This window comes from Mastigoproctus giganteus, chromosome 12 (assembly GCF_048544385.1).
Source record: "Mastigoproctus giganteus isolate SK-2022 chromosome 12, ASM4854438v1, whole genome shotgun sequence".
Classification (NCBI taxonomy): Eukaryota; Metazoa; Arthropoda; class Arachnida; order Uropygi; family Thelyphonidae; genus Mastigoproctus; species Mastigoproctus giganteus.
In genome coordinates this window covers 136,803,772-136,828,091 of record NC_143586.1, presented here as the reverse complement: position 1 = coordinate 136,828,091, position 24,320 = coordinate 136,803,772, and the positions used below count along the sequence as shown (strand labels likewise).

Genomic DNA, 24,320 nt, shown 5'->3' with positions numbered 1-24,320 from the left:
CCACAAATTTCACAAACACATGCTACTGAGATGCCTTGTTCTAATTTCTCAATTAGCTCTAATTTCTGTAGCACGTTTAAGTTCACACACTTTCTTTTAACTCCTCTATCACTTGATGCCATTTTAAATTGTAAGAATTGCAAAATTATTTAATAAATAAAGTCACGATTCAGAAATCACAGAAACACTCTGTATAAAACCTGACCGCACGATAGGTTGAGGCAGACTGAGACGGAAACAAAGCGAGTCGGTAGACCTGCAGTTTAGTGTACCGAGTCACATTCAGCTTGCAAGTCACTGCCTGCTATTATCTGTTATCTGTAATCTGGGGAAACAGCTATTTGAACACGTTTTCAGAAAGAATAAAAAACAATTTCCTGAATTTGATTATAAAAATAAAAGTAGGTAATTATTATTAATTTTTAATTAATGATAACACTGAAGTTTTGTATAACCTAAAAAAAAAATAATGTGGTTGAGATTAATATGTATATTACTGTATTATTATTTGTCCAGTCCGTTAAATCTGAAATCCATTATATCGGGGTCCATTAAATCAAGGGTTTACTGTATTAAGTTCAGGCATAATGAAACTTGGCAATAGTAAGGTAGTGTAAATAGCTAATGGAGTAGGAATGACAATACCTGAACTCCACGAAGGCCAAGATATAGTAGTGTGCTTACAAGTAGTTTCTCCTAAATCCTCATATTGCCCTAATAATTTCAGAGAAATAAGAGTGAAGAGTATAGGATAGCTGAAAGTCTGATGCAAGATATAAGGTAAAGCTTGGGTAAGCCCATGATTGCAAGCCCTTTTCTATAGTAGGACCCTGAACTGAATTTGCAAGTCATTGTGCTTGAACTTAAGTAGGGTGACGTATATATACAAGTAGCACAGGCAAAAATGGACATAGAAGTTTAGGAGGTACCTGATGAATCAGCCTTAGAACTTTCTGCTGAGGAAGAAACATCCATTCTTTCCCAAAAAATAAATCCAGGACTGAGAAAAGTAAGCCCTCATCACCCATGCCCAAATTATCCTACAGTGGAATTGTTGTAGATTCCAGCAAAATATAGATGACATCAATTCCCTTCTGCACAAGCATCAATCAACTTACTTTAGCTTGCAGGAGATGCATTTGAAGGCAAATGATGATCCACCTTACTATCATTTGTAAGAATAAAATTGGGGATGGATCTGCCCATGGAGGATTTGCTATTCTTGTGGACAACCAAAACCATTTTAGCCTTTGCTGCTTTCAACTAGCCTCGAGTCCAGTATCTGTTGGACTTGCAGTTTGAATTTATTGACAGCCTGCTCCATCTTTTGAAGTTTCGCACTGACAAATGTAAGGTGCTGCTTATGGATAGCAGTAATCCCAGAATTACACACTAACTATGTGGTATCACCCTCAGGGTAGCGGCCGGCGCCTCCGTAGCCAGGTGGGAAGGAGCAGCATTGCGTATCACACGCTTCTTGATTAGACCGAGGTTCGAGCCCGTCACCACCAAATACGGAGGATGCGGAAAGGTCAAGGAATGACCACCGCATATCCTGGAGCAATATGGCCTTAGTTGCTAATGCTCCTAAAAACCAAATAACAAACATAACAAACTCAGGGTAGCGGAGAATAAAAATAAATAAATAAAGGCAATTGTACAGTCAGATTATGAAGTCCTCTGAGTAGTGCAAACAAGCACCTGGAATTTCTGTATATCATTTGTTAGTTATATACAGAAATTTTGTCAGAAGGAATAAGGAGGTGATTATCCTATTGCACAAGGCAGTGGTTTGGCCACATCTTGAATACTGCATACAGGTCTGGAAGCCTCATGTTGAAATGGGTGTAAAGAAGAGCAATGATTGTTGGAACAGGCTTCCATTTAGTATTGTGGAAATAAGTAGTCTAAATAAATTCAAAGAACTAGACAAACTATTTATGAAATGAGCAAACATATTTCGCTAAAATCTAGGGATCACATGCTCTTTCTTGAAGAGCTGTTTCATGGCACAAGGCACTCATCATTACCTTCACTAAGCCAGAAAAGGATCTCATAATTACAACTTACTATTGACCTAGTCACTGAAATTTGCAAATTACAGTGTCTGGAAATTAGGCACCTGCGAGGTGATCTGATTGAGGTGTATAAAGCCTTGAATGGTTTGAGCATGCTCAATGCTGATGGGATTCTTCCTCTTGCTCAGAATGATCACCCGAGAGGGCATAAATTCAAATTGAGAAACGACAAGTGTAGGATAGATGTGCGGAAGTTTGCCTTTAGCCAGCAGGGGGAACAGACTTTCATCCTTTGTTGTGGAAGTTGATAGCCTAAATAAATTTAAGGCTGAGCTAGACAGGTATTTGGAACGAACGGAGGGGTAAAATGGGAGCAGTTTTTTTTTTTTTTTTGACTGATGCTGCATAAGCTTGCTTTCTTGCATCATATGCCTCTACTAATGATAATGGTAACACTGACTAGCTGCTTGTGCAAAATCCTGGAGAGAATGGTCAATGCTAAATGCTCATTTTATACGGTATATAGAACCAAATGACTTCTCCAGCATGCAGTGCAGTGCAACTTCTGAAGAAATCAATTGAATTTAGACCATTCAACCATATTTTTGTCCCGTCCCTCAGTAACTGTAATTTTAACCCTAACTTGAAAATTGCCCCCCTGAAAAAAACTAATCATTTCCATAATTTCTACTCAATTTACAAAACTGAAACTCTCAATATACATAAACAGAAGTATATTCTTTGATTTCCTACCTTTAAATTGCAGCAAAAACCGTTAATTCACTCGAAAACAGCGAAAATGTAAGATCAGGTATCATTTTCTGTAATTATGACCGAAAAAAACAGTGGCCGTTCACTTGGATTATATAATGTGTCTGCATTAATTTGAATTTGGCATGTTATCGTGGCAGCGCTGGCCAAACTTACATCATTAGCATTACCAAGGTGATCCAAAGAGAAAATAATGTAAGTAACCTTCTTGGAAAACAAACATTTGAGCATCATTACTTTCGAACAGTATTTTGCATTATAGCTCTGTTAGAACATTTTGCTTTACTGCTTTTCGAAATTGTTGTTTGCAACAATTACGAAAGAATTGCAACGAATTGTTTTTGAAAAACAAAAATATCCTATTTCCTTTCTTCGATACATATTGTATCTTCTTGTAAAATAATAAGAGGAGTTTACCTCAATATAGTACGTAGAACACTTCCGTATGATATCCTCCAGAAATTAAAACGAAAAAAATCGACAACTTACCGGGACATTAGAGTAAAATTCAAATCAATTTAAAACAATTAAATTGATTTGAATTGTATTAAATTGGTTTTTTAATTATTTAATTATTTATATTTTACTCTAATGTACCTGTAAGTTGTTGTTTTTTTTGTTTTTTCCGTTTTAATTTCTGGAAGGTATCATACGGAAGTGTTCTACGTACTATATTGAGGTAAACTCCTCTTATTATTTTACAAATATTATTATCAACGTAGAACATATTGAGTATTACAGCTCTGATTCATACTATCTAATTCATTTTTTAAACCCTTATTGACTATTTCATTCACTTCCTGTCTCTCCAGTAGTAAACAATCAATACACATAATTATGGGAGATTTTTGAATGGCTTGGTGCAAAATTACATTAAATCTACACTAAAGTACTCAGCCCAAAGTTACCATATTTCTTTTCTAAAATATTGCCTTCAAAACAACATCGTTCCCAAGTTTGCCAGGGTTAATTTAAATCAAAAAATTTCAGGCATAAAACAACTAACACTGGCGACATCGCGTAATATTGTTAAGCTTGCCTTAAAATCTTGATATTCGAATAAACAAAAATACCTTTCCCAGGTTAGGAAGCTTCGCAATAAATTAAAAAATTATCTACATCCGAACGATTGGTCTGCATTGAAGACCTCCATAGATTTGCGACGGGAAGCACAGGTCTCAGAAATAAAAAACAGACACATTAATGAGTGGCAGACATTATCGGATAGGTCAAGACACGTTCATGCAAATTCTAACACATTGTCGCGGGCTTGCAACCAAGTTCATACGAGTTGGGTGACAACCCCCCCACAGACAAACAACATACTACCACAGAATATGTCAGCTAGTTCGCGAACACCCCTCACCCAGTATTCAACGAACTGACATATCAACAGGTTACAAATCTTTCCTCATGTACACTATCGCAGGACCAGATTTCACTTTTATCCAAAGGACTAAATTATAATTTACCACCTCGAAAACTACCTAAAAAACAATGCGTAATTGATATTGAATTTGAACTTCGTAATGTTCCACAAAAAGATGTATTTATTCAAGAAGTTAACCAAGTAGTGAATGACATAAAAGAAACGCGACTTCCTAAATTGAATACACATGACAGTTCAGCTTTACGAGAACTTCGGGGAAAATAAGGACATTATTATACAGAGGGCAGATAAAGGAGATACAGTGGAAATACTAGATAAACCTGATTATATTAATAAGTTAGATTCAGTTGTTTCAGATACCTCCACTTATCTTGAAGTAGACCCAGCACTGTTTACCTATTTGGTCAATCAATACAATAAAACGTTAACCACATATCGAAAAAACGACCAAATTACTATGGCCCAGTTAAAGGAATTGAAGGCCAGAACATACAATATTCGTGCACTTTTCGGTCAGGTAAAATTTCACAAGACTGGATTTCCTATTCGACCTATTGTTTCCTACAGGAACTCTGCATTTTCATCTTTAGCCACACATGTATATAACATTATAAAACCCTTTAGACAGGTAATACAATTTGGGATTAAGAACTACGATACATTATTTAATAATCTTAAAGACTAGACTCGGCGACAATGACAATTTATTCTCACTAGATGTTACCTCGTTATATACGAATGTAAACATTGAATACAGATTAGATATTATTTGGGATATGTTAAATAAAAACTCGACACCAATTAATTATACGACGCTACCTATTAAGGAAATTTTTAACTTAATTAAACTGTTAGTTGAGGCCAACTACATCACCTTTTGAGACAAGGTGTACAAACAAATTTTTGGATTACCAATGGGTTTGAGCCTGAGCGGCTGAATGTCAGAGATCTATCTTTCAACGATTGAGCATATACATTTGACACCTTTTCGACCCCATATCACATACTATGGGAGGTATTTAGACAATGTTCTAGTTATTACTGATAGTAGTACTATCCAAGACATTTTACATTCGTTTAATAATATTCATTCTAGACTCAAATTTACATTGGAAAGGGAGGATACGGATACAAAGTCATTAAACTTTCTAAATTTCACGCTTACCTGGGACTCAAATAAAATACAATTTAGCATCTATCGAAAAGCTATAAACACCGGTATGCTTCTACATTATAATAGCTATCACCCGTTCACCTACAAAAGATCGATTATCTTTAATCAATTTCTAAATGCCTATAAATATTCAACGACGGAATCTGCTTTGGACTCAGAAATACAAATATTAACTAGCAGGTTCTTAAACAGGGGTTATTCCATTGCCACAATAAACCAAATTAGGGTACAGGTTACGGATAGGATACAAAATACTACACCAACCAACAATAGTAATTTAAAAAAAATACTTTATTTCTGTCCCATATGTTGAACAGTGGCACAAACAGCTTAATAGATTCTTTAAAGATACCGAATTTAAAATTGTAGTCAGGCCAATATGGAAGTTACACACTATACTGAACAATCGCTCGGTTCTTTCCGCGTTCGCAACACAAATTAATGATCTGGTATACAACATTTCTTGCAGTGATTGCGACTCGTCTTACCAAGGTTCGACGCGATTTTCTCTTAATATTCGTGTAAATCAACATGAAGCCTCAGTTCGTGCTTCTCGTTCAGCAGCATCAGAATTAGCCTTTCATGCCATTAACAAAAAACATACTTTTTTATTTAACGAGGCCAAAATACTTAATGTTCAATGTAATTATACGTGACTATTAATTGCAGAAACCGTAGAAATTAAATTACACGAGAATTCTGTTAATGTTCAGCGGCCACATTTGATCTGCAATGCGTGGAACTTTACGCGCATGCGCGAAGACAAATAATCACTATTTAAGTTTCAGGTTTAACCCGATTCGGTAATGTTCATTCCTGTGATCACGACATAAGGTCGAAAAGCGTTGTCAGCTTCAGGAAGGAAAATCGTTTTGAATATTTTTGTTAGATTCTTTTAATTGCGTTAATTTGACTTTTCACTGTTTTAAATTGATTTGAATTGTGTTAAATTGGTTTTTTAATTATTTATATTTTACTCTAATGTACCGGTAAGTTGTTGTTTTTTTGTTTTTTCCGTTTTAATTTCTGGCGGGTATCATACGGAAGTGTTCTACGTACTATATTGAGGTAAACTCCTCTTATTATTTTACAAATATTATTATCAACGTAGAACATATTGAGTATTACAGCTCTGATTCATACTATATTGTATCTACTAAGGAAATTCATTTATTGGAAGCCACAGTGGAAATGGAAAAAAAAAACTGGTGTAAAACTAATAACACAATGCGCATTTGATAAAAAAAAAAAAAAAAACACTTTGCTTTACTGTAATTGTTCTAGGAAACAATATTTTGCATTATAACTCTAAGTCAGCTTCATCCTAGAATGCCGAAGTTCTTATAAATCCGATTTTGGTCCGGTGCGCATTTGATAAAAAAAAAACACTTTGCTTTACTGTAATTGTTTTAGGGAACAATATTTTGCAATAAATCCCTCTGGAAATATTAGCGAGTGAACTGCATTATAAATTTCAATCATCACTGTCCAATTTTGTGTAAATTTCAATTATAGCTTGTCCTTGAATGCAAATTACTATGGTTACTTTCCTTCAAGTGACCGCATGTTTTTGCCTTGTACAGATGTTTTATTGTGGATACTTCCTTCCAGTAAAATCATTAGTAGTAGTCCTTTATTGTACCTAAAGTAATTTGTTATGTTGGGGGGAAACGGTTTTTGCTCCTAATTGATGTAACACTTTCGAATTTTCCCAACGTGGATTATCTGAACACAATATAAATTAGAAGGACAGTAAAGAGTTGATAATTGGTGCCATTGGTGGGCAGCATTCTGATAGACAAATTTTCTGTTTATACTACGGATGACCACATGGTCAGAGGAGATCCCAAGATAGAGACAGAGAATACAAGAAACTGCATTGCATTTAGCAGACATCCAGGAAACTGCTATTCCAATATTGTTCCCTAAAAACAATTACAATAGAGGAAATTTTTTTTTTTATCAAATTTACATTGTAGTGTTATCAGTTTTACACCAGTTTTTCCAGTTTCCATTAGTGAATTTCTTTGATTTTCTATTTGTAGGTGCAGTACACATTGAAGAAAGGAAATACGATCTTTTTGCCTTTCAGAAACAATTGTTACTATTGTTTTGCTTTATTGCTTCTTATGGCAACTTAACAGTAGCTTGCGTTTGCCTTTTGTTTGTTTGTTTTTTGCCTTCTCGATATAGCTGTACAGAGAACTGATGCAATGGCGGAGTGAATAGTTCTCATGCTTCACTCAAACAACTCCTCTCTATAAACAAAGTGCCTCCGTAGCCAGGTGGGCAGGAGCAGTAGTGCGTAGCACACGCTTCTTGATTAGACCGGGGTTCGAGCCCGTGACCACCAAATACGGAGGTTGCGGAAAGGTCAGGAAATGACTACCGCATATCCCTGGAGCAATATGGCCTTAGTTGCTAATGCTCCTAAAAAACCAAATAACAACAACAACAACAATCACTGTAAACAGAGATGCGTGCTCTCTCAACAACAACAAATGAATCAAGTATCATGTTTCATGAGCCCTAGGCTAGTTAGGGTGGGGGGGTAGAAAAATAACTGAAAAAGCCCTAAAAAATTGCACATTGATGTCGCATTTTTGTTGTTTGCGTGAAATTCAATAAAAATTTCTGAAAATTGAAGTGGGAAAATCGAAGAAAACAGTTCTGGCTTCAGTTATAGCAAATTTCAGCTGTGTCGATAGAGTATATTAGTTGTAGAATATATTAGTTGAACTTTGAATTGGGTCCATTGGACCCAAGAAGACAGGAATATTGTTAATTAGAATGGAAACATCCATCAGAGACGCTTTCCTAAAAAGAGAATACCTGGTGTCAGTTTGCTTCAATATGGAAAAAGCATATGACACAACTTGGAGATCTGGTATTTTAAAAAAACATTTATAACCTCAGTTTAAGAGGTCACCTCCCCATTTTTATTCAAAACTTTTTTATCCCATATTTGTTCTTAATACATGTAGAATCCACCTTCTCTAAGTCCTGTATTGCTGTCAGTACCAAAAAGAGGGAGTACCGCAAGGATCAGCCTTAACTTTAACACTTTTAGCCATTAAAGTTAATTCCATTACTGAACAACTCTCTTCAACTCAGGGCTCTCTGTGTTGATGACAACTACAAGATGCCATTGATCACCTAAACTTCTTGGCAATGGCTTCAGGTTCTTGCCACAGAAGACAATTTCCATACATTTTTGTCGCAACCTTCAAACTGAACTTGAATAGAGGCTTGGACAAAATGCTATTTTCATAGAACAGGAGACGAAATTCTTAGAATTCGTGTTTGACAAAAAGTTAAAATTTCTTCAATGTATTTGGCAACTGTGCCCAAAGGTAGAAGAGAGAGAGAGAAAGAGAGAGATTGAACATTCTCTGTGCTCGCTCTTCTACTTAATGAGATGCATGTTGGTACAGTTTACTTTTTCTGTATAGTGCACTTTTGCTGTCCAAATTAGATTACAGGTCCTATGTATATGCATCTACCAGAAACACACAGCCATCAGTGGTTTGATTCCATCCACCATTAGTCTGTCTGCATTGCTGTCAGTGCACTTCTAACATCTCCTGTCCAATGGCAAGAACAGACTACTAACAAACTATATGAAATTAACCCTGTAATTAAAACATGGCAGTTCAATCTGCACAGGAATCATAAAGAGGAAGTTGTTCTTGCTCAGCTCCATATGAACACAATCATCCAACACATTCTTTTCAGCTGAGGGCTAGTGACCCTGTGTGCAAGTTCTGTGACACCATTTTAATTTTACAACATATTTTACTTGACTATGGTAATTTTACCAATAAACAAATTATATGTTTTAACACTTTTACCCATCTGACTGAGCCTTATACTTAGTCATATAATTTTTACAAATTAATAAATTGTATAATTATAAATAATACAAAGCATTTAGTTTTATTTTCTATACTGCCTTTTTATTCTTAGATATTTTTTATGAATTAACCTTTTAAAATTTACTGAAATCCTTTTATGCTTTTATTATCAGATGTTAGCACATATAGCCTTAGTCGCCAATCCAACATTAGAAAACCAAAACTAAACAAAGCAACTTCATTGTAAATTTTAATTCTTAACCCATTTATGCCTCAAGTCAGGATTTTTTATGAATTTTAAGTTTGTATGAGAAATAAGGACAATTAGAACCTAATCACATGAGAAATGCAGTTTTATTCATCAAAATGTGATTTACAATGAAAATACAAGATGTCCTATATATAGGATGCTAGGAAAATACCTTACAAAAACGAATTATTTTATTTTAGTGTAACTGAATATGGTAAGCCTTGAAGCATTTTACATGTAACCCTCTACATTTCTCACATCTTGTTGTTTTCGTATGACAGTGTGCACATTGTGTTTGATTTTCTTGGGAACAACCCAATGTGCATGCATGCATGTCAAATCAACTTTCATTCAAATTTTGCCGTGGTCTTGCTCACTGGCCTTGTTGTGGTGTATTGCAATATTGCTCTAAATAAAATCTTACTATAGTTCTATGAAAACTAAATAGGTCCATTGCATCTTTGCTTTGCATATTCTGTGTAGCTGCCAGGCATTATTCACAGCCATCGATCAAATATGTAATAAGGCTAGAATACCATTTTTTTCCTCAAATATCAGTTCTGTATTTTGATATATTCTGGTCCATTCGGTCTGCTCCTCCCACTCCTACTCTTTCCTTTTTTTCTTCAGAGGGGATTTAGACTCCTCATTTTCAATTGAAGAATCATCTAAAGCGGCTTGAGCCTTTTTTTGAATGCTTCCAGGCAAATTATTTATTATTCCTGGACCATCTTCTTCACCAGAATCTTCAACAGTAATATAGTAATAAAAAATTCCTTTTCTTTGTACTTCATGGGTAGAGAGCCATCTTCAGTTGAATCCAAAATGTTATTTAGTTTTGAGGGAATTTTGGATTTGCTGTAGAACTGTTTAGGGGCCATTCTGCTAAAAAAATTTATGTATTATGGTTAGGGAAGGATGCTACTTGGCTGTTTTCCATAAAGGTAATTATCATATATAAAAAGTATTAAGTTTTGAATTGCTATTACTATAGAAAACAGGAAACCTTAGGTAAATACAAAGAGATTACAGCCTGGCCTCGCATAACGTGAGTTCGATTAAGGCGTTTTTCAGTTACCGCTATTTGAAAATATTATACCACTTTTCACTTTACACGATGAAAATTTCCAGTTAACGCGATCATTTTATTTATTTTTTTTATGCAATAGTTGAAAAAGATTTGAATCGTGCATTAAGCTTACCACGCGTTGGACGGGCCTTAGACAAACGTTTGCCTACTGCCCACCTCTGTGTGTTACATCAACAATCGGAAGAAGATGTGTTACTTGTTTGTCTCCCACTAATAAAGTCAATGCAGACTTGCATTTAAAAATTCAAATTTTTAAATGAGCCAGATGAAAATGTTACCGCGAAGGAGATAACAGTAAAAGAACTAGATGAAATCTTTCGTATCGCAGATATTTGAACAGTCAACACTGTTCAAATATTTCCGAAACAGTCATTTTTTCATTGTGTATTTTATGTTAGAGGTTCCCAAACTTTCACGGAGCCCTTAGTGTCTCAGTAATTTTACACAGCCCACCCAGACCAAAACAAATACCTAACAGTTCCGTTTAGTAGTTAGGTCCAAACAGCTTAATAAGAAATGTTGAAACTGTGAACTACCTCGAATAGTAGTTCGCACAGTGTCCGACAGATGTCGAATATCGCTGTGTCCCTCGAAAATTTAAAATATTCCGCGGCACACAGTTTGGAAACCGCTGTTTTATGCAATAAACATTTAATTCCATAATTATTTTCATTATCTTTTACATTGTATACAGTGAAAAAAGTTATTTAAAAGGTATTTTTAAAATTCTTTATGGACATTCCAGAAGGTCAAGGACCAATTATAATTTTTCCTATTGATTATTATATTCGATTAACGTGTTTCCGTTTTGCGCGATGCAGTCGCCGGACGAATTAATCACGTTAATCGGGGCCAGCCTGTATATTCTTACCTGCTGATAGACTGATGAGATTTGAAGGTTTCTTGAAGACTGAAGACAGACAGACAGAATGAAGATTTCTTGCTGATGCTCACAGAAACCTGAGTTTCTGGGAACATCAGCTCGATACAAGCAAGAGCTGCTGCCAGCAGTTAATTTATAGGAGAGGGATTAAATCCATTAGCCAATAGAATAGTTTTTATCCTGGATTTGGAGTTCTTGTGTAGTGGAAGCCTGAGGTGACCTTTGCTCCCTTACTCTGACATTAGGGTTGTTGTGCAGGCATGTTTAGGATCTTACCGATACCTAGCATCAGACCATGCTGCTGGTACCAAGTTTTTATCCTGGAACTGGGGTCCTTGTGTAGTGGAAGCCTGGGGTGGCCTATGCTCCCATACTCTGCACACCAACCCTGATGTCCAGAGTATTGGCGGCATAGGTTACCACAGGCTTCCACTACACAAGGATCCCAGATCCAGGATAAAAATCCATGTGTAAACCAAAAGAATCATACGGTTGTAATATCCTTATCATCAGACATTTTTCTATGCAAATGCCTTGCTTTTAGGACACCGATTTGTAAATGCAATAATTCAAGCACATTTCATTTGGTATACTTAGAACTTATACTGGTTAAAATTTAATGCTTTTTTGATAAAAAAAAAAAAAAAAAACATTAAAAAAATGATAATTTGAGAACTGAATCACTTAGCTGTGTGAATAGGGTATGTGTGAAAATCTAAACTCAGAAATTTAGCTTATTTGAAATGCGGCAACAAAAAACCCCCTCTACTTTATTTATATATTTATTTTTATTTATGTTTGAATTTTATTCCTTCCTTTTGATCTCTGTCGGATCGGTTATGATGTATACGTTTCGTACGTATACATCATAACAGAAACAGAGACCCTGCTTATTGCAGTGGCTCCTACGGTTTTGGCTGCTGATCTTCTGATGAAGTAGTTAAAAGTCCTGGAACCCACTGCTTTAGTACCATCATTGTTATCACTGTTATTTTTATGTTAATCTTAATTTCATTTAATTTCAGGTAATCTGATTTTACCTTTCAGGCATTCTCAATTTTTTCCATGGTAATTACACTTGACAAGTCAGCACCCCTACCCAATACTCTGATAATATACATTGGTCTATATTTCATTATGGTTGCTGGGTATTTCTGCTATAACTAGTAGTGCCCTGGATCCATAACCCAGTTTAATAATAATATATATATACACAAACCAAAGAAACCACTGGTAGCCTACACACATCTCATAAAACAGTGAATTTGTTCATGATGGTCTGAGGTTAGCCAACAATGCACAGCTAGCAATTTTCAAGACTCATTATTTCTTATTAAGCACCACATTTTATTGTATAAATATTATTAAATTAATATAACTCTTAAAGTGCAATAGACATCTATGTATACATTTTATTTAATCAGTGTGAAGATATGTCAATTTTTTATATTTGCACCTTTGAAAATGTCATCATTGATGCTCACTTAGCAGATGTGTTTTTAATTATAAATTGAAATGTGAGCATCTTTTCATTTTAAACTGAAATGTGAATCAGTGCTCACATTTCAGTTTCTGATAAAATCATGGGAAATATCAATGTACTTGATAATAGTAACATAACCCTGAAAGTCACATCAAAATAAAATAAAGTAAGTGGTATTAAAAATAAAATCAAGAAAGTGGTATTTTTTTCTTATTTTGCTACTTGGCTGACACAACAGTAATAAATGCATGGGTACTGTTGAGTGTGGCATAAGTGACACACTACTGCCACCGAAGGAGTGCAGAATTGATTTTGGTCAGGCCAAAGTTTGTGTCAGGTTGGCAAAAAAAAAAAAAAAAAAAAAAAAAAAAGAATTCCAATTGATTTGTTGATCCCAGTGAACATTTTGGTCAATCACTATGCATAGAAATAAAAATATATTGTTGAGAATACCAGTGCCAGAAATCTTATTAATTGCATGGCTCTAAGTTTCCTTTAAATATTTATGCGATGGCTATCTGATGAAGATTTAAAAAAAAAAAAAAAAAAACTATAGTATGAATCTCATATTTGAAAGGTTTGACAAAATCCCACCTTTTTAATCCAATTATATGATGCCTCTGTAGTGTTCTCTGCCTACCTACCTATCAGTTTTTTAATGGTTCGTATGCTTATTCAATAAACGATATTTCTTTTGATTTATTGAAGGAGTAATACATTCAGTAAATGCATAAATTACTGAATTTTATCTGCCATTGTCCTCATTCTCTAACCCCATCTGTGGTCTTTTCTTGATGACTTCTAATGGCATAGCAAAGGTTCCTTCTGTCATAAATGATTCAATTCACCTTCCACACATGTTATGGCCATTCTTCACAACAAATTTTTTGCAACACACTGCACCCATTGGTAATGGAAAAATGATGTATCCAATTTTCACCATTGGTATAAGAGGATGCTTTCACTTCTTAATTAATTTTGATCAGGGATGTTTCACATACAAAAAAACCAGCTGCACTTTCTCCTGACCAATACTGTATTACTATGATGAATTTTGGCCACTGACCCTACAGTCAAAAAGGATACCCAGCAGTCAAAAATCAATAAATGAATTTATTGGATAATCTCTGTATTTTTAATCCTATCCTTAATGAATGGTGGTTAAAAATTATTTTTAAAATTCTTTTCTGGTGATAACCAGAAAATGTGAAAAACAACTTTTATGACAAATAACATCCCTATTAATTAAATACAGTGCAACCCTGATGTATTGCACCTCATTATACCACATTTTGGATATCGTGCCAGTGTGATCATGTGTCCTTGAAGAGGAATAGAAAAAATAATGCAGTTTATGGGAAATGCACAAATTTCACAGTAGACACTGGTAGCAGCATTCTCTGGGAGGGAGAATCAGCTAATGCAGTGATTTATGCAGACCATCAAGCTACTGTATTCTCCCAATTAGACAATAAATTTTTATAAATAACAAGACTTATTCTAGAGTAATTGCTCTAGCTGTTCAGTTTTCACCTATCTTGCCTCAATTAGAGATGCAATTTAAAAAAAAAAAGTACACACTGACACGATAATTTCATCAGAAACTCACAGAAATGAAACATTTTTTCTCTGAGAGGGAAAATGAGAATGAGCTGTCAGTTATGATATATTCCTTTACAGAATGTTATGAACAACAACAAGCGACATCCTTTTCGAAGCTATGAAATCATATTTAGAATGGCAAAAATTTAGCCATAATTATGAAAGCTTCCTTGGTCTCAGGGGAGTTCCCCATGGACTGTAGATGTGCAAATGTATCCCCAGTTCACAAACGGGGATCAAAGGATAAGTGACACGAGTAATTACAGACCTGTTAGTTTAACTTCTGTTCCGGGGAAATTAATGGAGGCACTGGTTAAAGAAGCACTACATGATCATCTAGACAAGACTGCAGTTATAGTTCAGACACAGCATGGGTTTGTTAAGGGAAAGTCTTGTCTGACCAATTTAATTGGATACTACAATGAGGTCACAAAGGAACGGGATGAAAAAAAAATTTTAAATCATATACTTGGATTTTAGGAAAGCTTTTGATGCCGTTGCACATGGAAGACTATTGTACAAATTGTAGCAGTATGGCATTAAGGGCACATTGCTACAATGGATAAAAGGATAGTTGAGTGGGAGAAGACAGAGTAGTAATCAATGGACACTATTCTTCGTGGACTAATGTTATTAGTGGAGTCCCCCAGCGTTCGGTGTTGGGCCCATTGTTATTTTCTGTATTTATCAATAATATTGATAAACGGTATCAGGGTTAATGTCTAAGTTTTCAGACGATACAAAGGTTGTTGGCAGGGTTGTTAATGGTAGTAATGATAGTACACTACTGCAACAGGATCTGGAAAAGTTGAGCAGATGGGCTTGAGAGGTGGCAACTGAAGTTGAACATTGATGCATAAGGGTAGCTTTTCATATGGGTAATGAAAAGGACCTGGGGTAATTGTGCAGTCAGATATGAAGTTTTCTGAGTAGTACAGACAGACTGCAAAAGTAGTTCATGGTGTCTTGCCAATGATATACAGCAATTTTGCTAGAAGGGGTAAGGAGATGATTGTCCTCTTGTATAAGACAGTGTTCAGGCCACACCTTGAGTTATGCATACAGGTCTGGAGGCCTCATTTTAGGAAGGATGTAGAGCTGCTGTAACGAGTATAGAGAAGGGCAACAAGATTAAAATGAGTGGAACAAAGGGGTCCTCTTACCAAGAAAGGCTTAAGTTCTGCAAATTACAGCGTCTGGAGACTAGGCACCTGCAAGGTGATCTAATTGAGGTGTATAAGGCGTTGAATGGTTTGAGCAAGCTCAGTGCTGATGTGATTGTTCCTTTTGCTCAGATTACTCACCTGAGGGGACATAAATTCAAATTGGGGAAAGACAATTGTAGAATAGATGTACGAACGACAAGACTCTCCTTGAACAGCAAATCATAAAATAAACCTGTCTCGTTAAGATTAAAAATATCCTTTGCCTTATATTTTTTTTAAAGATGGACTGTACAGAAAACACAACCAGTCTGTAGCCTTTTCTTTGTCAACTAATCCAGACTCACTGTAAACATTTTGCAAAACCAAATTATTGCTGTCTTTAAATCTTTGGAGCCAGCCACTGTTGCATTTGAAGTTGCTAATCCCATGTTGCTGAGCCAGATAATTTGCCTTTTCTTGCAAAATCTGACCTGATATTGGCAAATTAGATGCACATATTTGTTGGTACCACTCGAAAAGTATTGTTTCAAGCTCCTCGTGTTTTGCACCACAAATTTGTTTCCTGATTTTCATCGCTGCTCTAGTGTCACACACTTCTCCAAGTCTTTTTTGGTTTTTCCGTATTGTAGATAAAGTAGGTACAGGGATGTTGTATTCCTTTGCAATGTCCGTTTTGCTTCTTTCCATCCTATCAGCCTCTTGTATAATTTTTAGTTTAATTTCTAGGCTTAATTCTGTCCGTCTATGTTTTGTTGCCATAACTGCTAGATAAGATTTAATATAAACAAATTTTAAATTAATTTAAAGATACAATTTCCAAAAAATACATCAGCTCAGATAAAAAAAAAAAATCGACAAAAAATTATTCCAACTCATTTAATTTAAAATTTTTAGTCCATGATGGGTTCAAAAACTTTTAATTTTTGGGTCCTTCATGTTTGAATTAACAAGGTTTACCTGCATATCTGTCCTTTTTATCTAGTGTTAATGCTTGAGCATTTTTCTAAACTTATTTACTACCATTTTGAACTTTGATCACGGGTCACCGAAACATGATAAACAGACAAGGATACATGTGTAATAAATTAATATACAAGATTTTATATCTGGTTATGATTAAAAGATGTATAAAAATTATTTTCATGATATATGAAAAAGTATCAGCTTGGTAATTAATCCATTCAATATTTGTTTCAGGTGTTGGTAATCACAGGTATTTTGTTTCCTATCTTGTTTTCCTCCTAATAATGATATGCTGGTGCCTGTATGGCTGTTTAACATGTAAGTATACAGTCATGCTGTTTGTTTTAAGAAATTATATTCATAATGAATTAACCCTGCTCATAATGTATTAAACACCAAGGTTTTTCTTTTTTAAACTATATCAGCATAATTTGGATTACATATAAAACCTTTGAATTCAGGTATTTAAAATATTCCATCAAATAGTTTTTCACGATTAACCCACACTTCTATTTTTATTTGAATACTCTATGCTAGTAATCTTGATTGCCAGATTCTAATATTTAGTGAAGAATTGCGATGGATTACACATTCTTCTATGGATTACTTACATCCAGTATTTGTAGCATCTCACTAATTACTTAACCTTGATCGTTGCTAGTATGGTTTGCATATAATTCTGAATGCATTTATTGCCCCAGTTGACAATAAAAAAGTTGTTTACATAAATGGGAGTAGCCAGCAAGAATTGTGAAATGTTTACTTAAAACTTATGTGTAGCTGTTATGTTGTAAATTTGAAATATGAGAGTTCAAGAAAGGAAGTAATACACTGTTTGGCATAGCATTAAAGATCCTGAATGTACGTTGCTTCAAGTCCAGACCATTTAGAGTATATTAAGCAGCATCTAAGAATAACAGATAATGTAAGTGATTAGCAATGTTGTTTTAGGCCAGAATTTCTGTATAATTCTTTTGTCACTTCTTGGAGTCTGTTCCTCAAAGACTTGAAGCAAAAGAAGGTAAGTAGGCACTAGTTCAGTTATGTCTAATAAACTGGCAATTGAGTGTATCTTCACTAGTAAGAGTGAAAACCAAGGTGCACAAATATAAATTCGGAGGGAACAACAGAAGGTTGGATCTCATGGAGTTTACCTTCAGATAGCACACAATAAATCATTACTGACCAAGGTAGTTGAGGCAGAGAGTTTGTTAATTTTATTTTGAAATATGAGTTTTATTTATATCTGCAGTTCATTTTCCTTACATACCTGCCAATTGTACACCAATCAAATTGATACTATGGGCTGCACCCTTCAATGAGTGAAGGGTGCAGCCCGTAGTATCTGCTCAACAGCAGATTACTGTGTGACAGTTGACATAGCAATACAAAATCGGGAATGCACGAAGAGTGTCCCAAATGATGATGCACTGCCCACACAGACCTATGAGGGTCCACAGCAGACAACCCAAGAGACACCCTCTCCTCATTACTGATATCAATGGCAAATGCTGTAGTCAATGACACACTAGTTGGACACTGGAAGACTGGAAACAAGTGTGCTGGTCAGATGAGTCCAAATACCTGATGCAACACACTAACAGACACCTTCGTGTGTAGTGCAAGCAAGGAAAGCCCATGGTCCAATCATGCATGGTGCCCACTATCCAGACATATGCCATTGATTGCTTAATATGGGACATCTGCCTGAATAGTGGCAGATGCCAGTGGTTGCTTAATATGGGGCATCTGCCTGGATAGTGGCAGATGCCAGTGGTTGTTTAATAGGGGCATGTTTTTGCTGGCCAGAATTACTACCCCTTTTGCATATGGGCTAATGTTTCGCTGATGAAGTCTGCTGGCAGCTCTTAAGAGACAATATGCACCCTTCCATTTTACATTTTTTTCAGAACAGAATTGAGATCTTCCATGACGGTAATGTGGCATGTCATCAGGCCCGTACTGTCACAAGTAGTTCAAGGAACACAGTGAAGATATCACTCATCTTGATTTACCTCACTACAATCCAATTGAACACCCATGAGATATTTTGGAATTGGAAGTGAGGCATACGGACACATAATTGTCATCTATTCCTACATTGTGGAAATCCTTGCGGGCAGCATGGCTGGATCCCTATGGACGTCTTCATTTAGTGGAGTCAGTGCCTAGGTAAATAGCAGCTGTTATCCATGTGAACAATGGCCAAACATGGTATTAGGTAAGTGGTCATAAATCATTGTGTGTGTATATATACATACACACACTGAGTTATTACTATCCACTAACACACCAAATTGTTAGTCAGCACCATTAGGCCTTATGCCCAAAATGCATCCATCCAAATTATAAATACACCAGCAGAAACGGATCCAAAAATGATTATAATTATGCCCTAAGTAAAATAATGTACATATAATGTTTAATTTTTAACTATTGAAATAGTATTAATACAACATATCAATAGCACCAATTTAAAGTTAATAGCTTATTTATTTATAGCAGCATAAAAAAAAAAAAAACCAAAACAATAAAGTGTGTGTGTGTGTGTGTGTGTGTGTGTGTGTGTGTGTGTGTGTGTGTGTGTGTGTGTGTGTGTGTGTGTGTAGTGTAGTGTAGTGTAGTGTAGTGTAGTGTAGTGCTTTTTTTGTGACTGTACGCAACGGGTCCGGCGTACCGGCACATTTATTAACAGTGACGTGTGACATTTGGATGCAATGCACTTCGAAATTTATAATATTCTGTAAATTTTTTCACATGTTTACCTACTGTTCAAATAAGCTTAAAATAATTTAACTAAATTTGCATTTTTTACTGTCTATTGTTAAGATATTTTCTATATAAAATTGTATAACCATTTTTACAATTCTAAATTACTCAGTCGACCTCTAATTATTTTGAATTCTCCTTGGAAGTTACATTTAAAATAGTTTTGGTTGAGGGAAGAAAGTTTTCACATAGCGAACGGATTGGGAGAGAATTAATTTGGTACGGCCTGTTCGCATTTCTGGCCTTCAGTGCTGCTGCACGAATTAAGAGAACTAAAGTGATTAGTATTGTATAACTTAGCGGTACCTGGTAAAACCTATCCGACCACCTATCCCACATACGGAGAAGTCGCGCTGGTCAAGAGTTAGCAGATCAAGGGGTATTCCCAATGGGCTCTGGCCCACCTTCTGTTGCAGTGGTGTCCAACATTTTCCAGTACCATGGCCATATTCAAAAAAATTCAAAGTTTCTTTAGTGTGTTACATTTTCGATATCTTGTTGCATGTAAAAGTAAAATTGAAAATATTCAAAAATTTAATTAAGTACAATACACAATTACATTTACTGAACAAAACATTTAATGAGGAAATTTTTTGATAATAAAATATAAAATGCTGTTTTAAGTTCACTTTCCTCGTGGGTCATAGGTTGGACACCTCTGTGAATCAACTGTAAGTGCCCCGTTCGAGAATTAGAAAAGTGATTAATCATCTGTTATTTCGCGGAAGTGCGTAATCCACATTTTCTGAAAATTTTCCCTATCTCTGTTTACACTTTACTTTACCCAAATATCCGAATGATACTGACATTTTGGACAGTTCAAAAAAAGAAAAGAAAAAAAAAAATTAATTTAAGAACTAGTGACAATACCGATGACGAAAGAAGGAAAACGAGGACAATGAAGGTATTAAACCTTCTAAACATGAATTGTTGGCATTTGGTGAAAATGAAGTTAGAAAATTGTCAATTAGAGTTGAATGCGGGGATACCTAATTGATAAGAAGGTTTCCAAAGAATTGAAGCATTTGATGAACGCTCTGAGTACGATACCAATTTCACCGAGTGAATGTGAACGAGGATTTTCGGAAATAAATCTGATCGCCAACCAGCGCTTCGTTAATGACAAAAGCAGTTTCTTCACTACTGTTTCTTAAAATTGTGGTCCGTCCGCTGACCTGCTGCGATCCAGCAAAATATGTCAATTCGTGGCTGCTTCGGAAACGTCATTCAGCAACCGATACAAAGAGCAGGAAAAGAAGTCAGCATAGGGTGTCGGATGAGAACTTAATAAAAATTTGGAATATTCTACAAAAACTTTATTATGAAATTATTTTTAATTATTTTACTCACATTTTACTTATTTTTTTATATACTTGAATAATAAATTTATGCTTAATAAACTGTGTTTATATACTCAATTTCCTGTTCTTATTCTAAAAAAAAAAAAAAAAAAAATTACCACTAAAGTAACAATATTGGGGGGGGGGATTAGAGTACTTTTCATATCCTTTTAATTTTTAATTTTTCCCGATAGCAAAGAACGAGTACCGGCACCTATTTTTTTTTACAAAAAAAGGACTGTATATATACACGAGGGTGGTTCAATAAAGATTGCCCTGACCTAGCTGCAGAGGTGCTAGCCTGTTGATTCTCGGCACAGGTTTTAGTCTTTCTCTACATAGTCACTGTGCAGATTTACACATTTTTCCCATCGATGGATGAGGCTACGGATACTGTTTTTGTAGAAGTGGTGAGGTTGGTCTTTGAACTATGACTCTGTTTCTGAAATGAGTGTCTCATCATCAGGGAAGTGGGTCCCCCGAAGAAATGATTTGAGGGAAGGAAACAAGAAGTAGTAGTCTGATGGTGCAAGATCAGGTGAGTGGGCTGGATGGGGCAGTTTCGTATCCACAAGTGGCCGCTTGTGTTGTTGCAATTTCAAAAGTGTGAACTGGGGCATTGAAGCATTCTCACATCTTTGGACAGCATGCCATGCCTCCATGTTTTGATTTTCTCCTGTAATTTTGTGAGTAAGTTGGCATAATAGGCACCTGTAATTGTTCTACCTTTCGGCAGGTAATCAGTCATTATTACGCCTTTATTATCCCAAAACACTGACAGCAAGACCTTTCCTGCTGACACTTGAACCCTTGCCTTCTTGTGGGGGGGGGAACCACGATGTCGCCATTCTATGGACTGATTTTTACTTTCAGGGTCGAAATGGCATATCCAACTTTCATCCTGAGTGATTAGATGAGAGAAAAGGTCTTCCTCATTTTTTGGCACAGGGCTAACAACTGTGATTTCTGTTGTCGATCAGCCCTCTGGAAACCAGTCAATAATCGGGGAATCCATCTTGCACTCAATTTCCGTAAATGGAGTTGGTCATGAAGGACTGTTTCAACAGAGCCCACACTAATCTTCACCTCCTGGGATAATTCACGCACAGCTATCCGGCGATCTTCCATGATTAACGACTCCACTTTTCTGATCATGCTGTAAATGGCTGAGTGGGGATGACCTGGAATGGGCTCAGATTCTACTGATGTCCAACCACACCTAAACTGTCTATGCCAGTGCTTCACAATGCCATAGGATGGGACTTCATCCTTATATACAGCAGTCATCTCCTCGTGGATTTCTTTAGGAGATTTTCCCTTCAAGAACAGATACCAGATTACAGCTCTGGCTTCAGCTTTGTCCATGATGCTACTTCATCACACGTTCAGCTCTGTAAGAGAAAAACAATTAAGACAGGGCTGAAATTTTGCACCTTTAGTACAGAGATATGTATGATGCTACAGACAAAATATCATGACTGCGATATGTGGAAGTAGATGAGGGCGATTCTTTATTGAACCACCTTCGTATATATATATATATATATATATATATGTTATACAGGGTGTCTCAAAAATACACGGCATAACTTCAGGAATGAGTTCCTCATATGTAGACAATAAAAATATTTTATATCAACATAGTTCCGGAAATGCTTGGTTCCCGAGTTATTAACCGGAATGCCTTATCTCCCGCAGGTGATTTCCTTCATCACAAGGTACTGACAGAATCTGGCGGTTTTCCATTCTGACCATGTACTCAAATCAGGAGCAAGTGGATATGCACTTTATGTACGGTTTGGCGGATGGCAATGCTCTGGAGGCTCGTCGTTTGTACCACGAAAGGTTCCCAGAACGAAGATGTCCAGACAGGAAAACATTTGAAGGTATCCATCGCCGCCTTTGTGAACATGGGACCTTTACATCTCATGCTGCCGACAGAGGACGACCAATATCTACGACTCCTGAAATAGGGGGGTGGACCAACTGCCTGGCCTCGACGCTCAGCTGATTTAAACCCACTAGATTTCTTCCTGTAGGGCCATTTAAAGTCATTGGTGTATTCGACTTCGGTAGCTGATGTGGAAACTCTGCGATCGAATTGTGGCAGGTTGTGAGACAATACGAAACATCCCAGGAATTTGGCATCATCTTCGCGAGTCAATGAGATGTCGATGTGAGGCCTGTATTCAGGCAGAAGGTGAATATTTTTAACAATTACTATAAGGTGATGTGAACAGTTAAGTGTCATAGACCTTCACAGACCTTCAAAACTCGGAAACCAAGCATTTCCGGAACTATGTTGATATAAAATATTTTTATTGTTTACATATGAGGAACTCATTCCTGAAGTTATGCTGTGTATTTTTGAGACACCCTGTATATTAAATGTAATATAAAATCATGAGTATTAAACATGTAGTTTCAGCTGATGGATAAAAATAAATAAGCTAGGTATACCTGACCATGTATCAATATTTACTTTGGCTTGCATCAGATTTATGCTATCCCTATATTTGACTTACAACTAAATTTGCCCACCCATATCTGATGACAGCTATCCCACCTTTTATTTTATTTGTTTAATCATTTGGTATTAATCATTTTACTTTGCAGTTTAATCTCTAATTGGCTTTGCAATTCAGTCTATAATTCTCTAAATTCATCATAACTTATAGGATATTCACATTCTTTCTCCTTTTACAAACCTACACATTACTTCTCTTTTCTGCTATCCTCACCCTTCTAGTACTTGGCACTTTGTGTATTTTTCACTTCCATCTACGCAAACTTTATCGGACTTTATCAGACTTTTCAGTTCTTACATACTTATATATATACAATCAGTCCTCTTATAACACATATTTACACTACACGATTTATAAATAGGGGAACGATGTCGTATATAACACGAACTGAATTCGCTTATGCACGAATCGCCTTTCTGTTTCAAGAAATGGCAGTTCAATGTGGGAATCACCCCAACTGAATGCAACACAATAGGAATGAAAAGAAGATTCTGAAAATTTATTTATGTTTTTTATGTGATTGAAGATTTCTGTGAAGGGGAAACACATTTCACCATAATAATGTAAAAACCCACAATTCCAGCTATTGGTATTATCGCAAATGCAATTAGACCAAGTTTACTACTTGTTTATAACGAAGTCCGCTAATAGAAATGCAACTGGAAACTGCTTTTTTTTTTTTTTTTTTTTTTTTCTTTTGGTAGTGACCTCCAGAAATGTGCTTTAGTAAAATGTGAATAGTGAGGTGATAATAGTGAGTTCATGTCTTTATGGTGTTATTTATTCAGTTGCTACACATGCAAAGCTTTGTTTATGTGTATCAAGCATGCCTCCTCATTTTCTAATTGTGTTTTATTCCCTAAAATACTTGAAAAATGTGTGAAAAGGAAGCGTCCTGGTGAAGATACCACAGAGTCAGAGAGAAAAAGAAAAGCAATATCGTTAGACAGAGGTGAACTGGGTCAAAAATTCTTACCGGGCAAAACTTGTAGTGGTCTCATACTAGTGTTTATGGACAAAATCACACCGGCCTCCATCA

The 24,320-nt window shown here is 35.8% G+C and overlaps 1 protein-coding gene across 1 annotated transcript in view; it reads left to right on the top strand.

The window, feature by feature from the left end:
* Window positions 1–24,320, top strand: part of Hip14 (palmitoyltransferase Hip14) — a 329,449-nt gene that overhangs the window by 189,125 nt on the left and 116,004 nt on the right. The window contains exon 11 of the mRNA XM_090386835.1: window positions 16,879–16,962. Within this exon, the coding sequence (XP_090242961.1) occupies window positions 16,879–16,962 (84 nt within the window). The remainder of the gene's footprint in view (window positions 1–16,878; window positions 16,963–24,320) is intronic.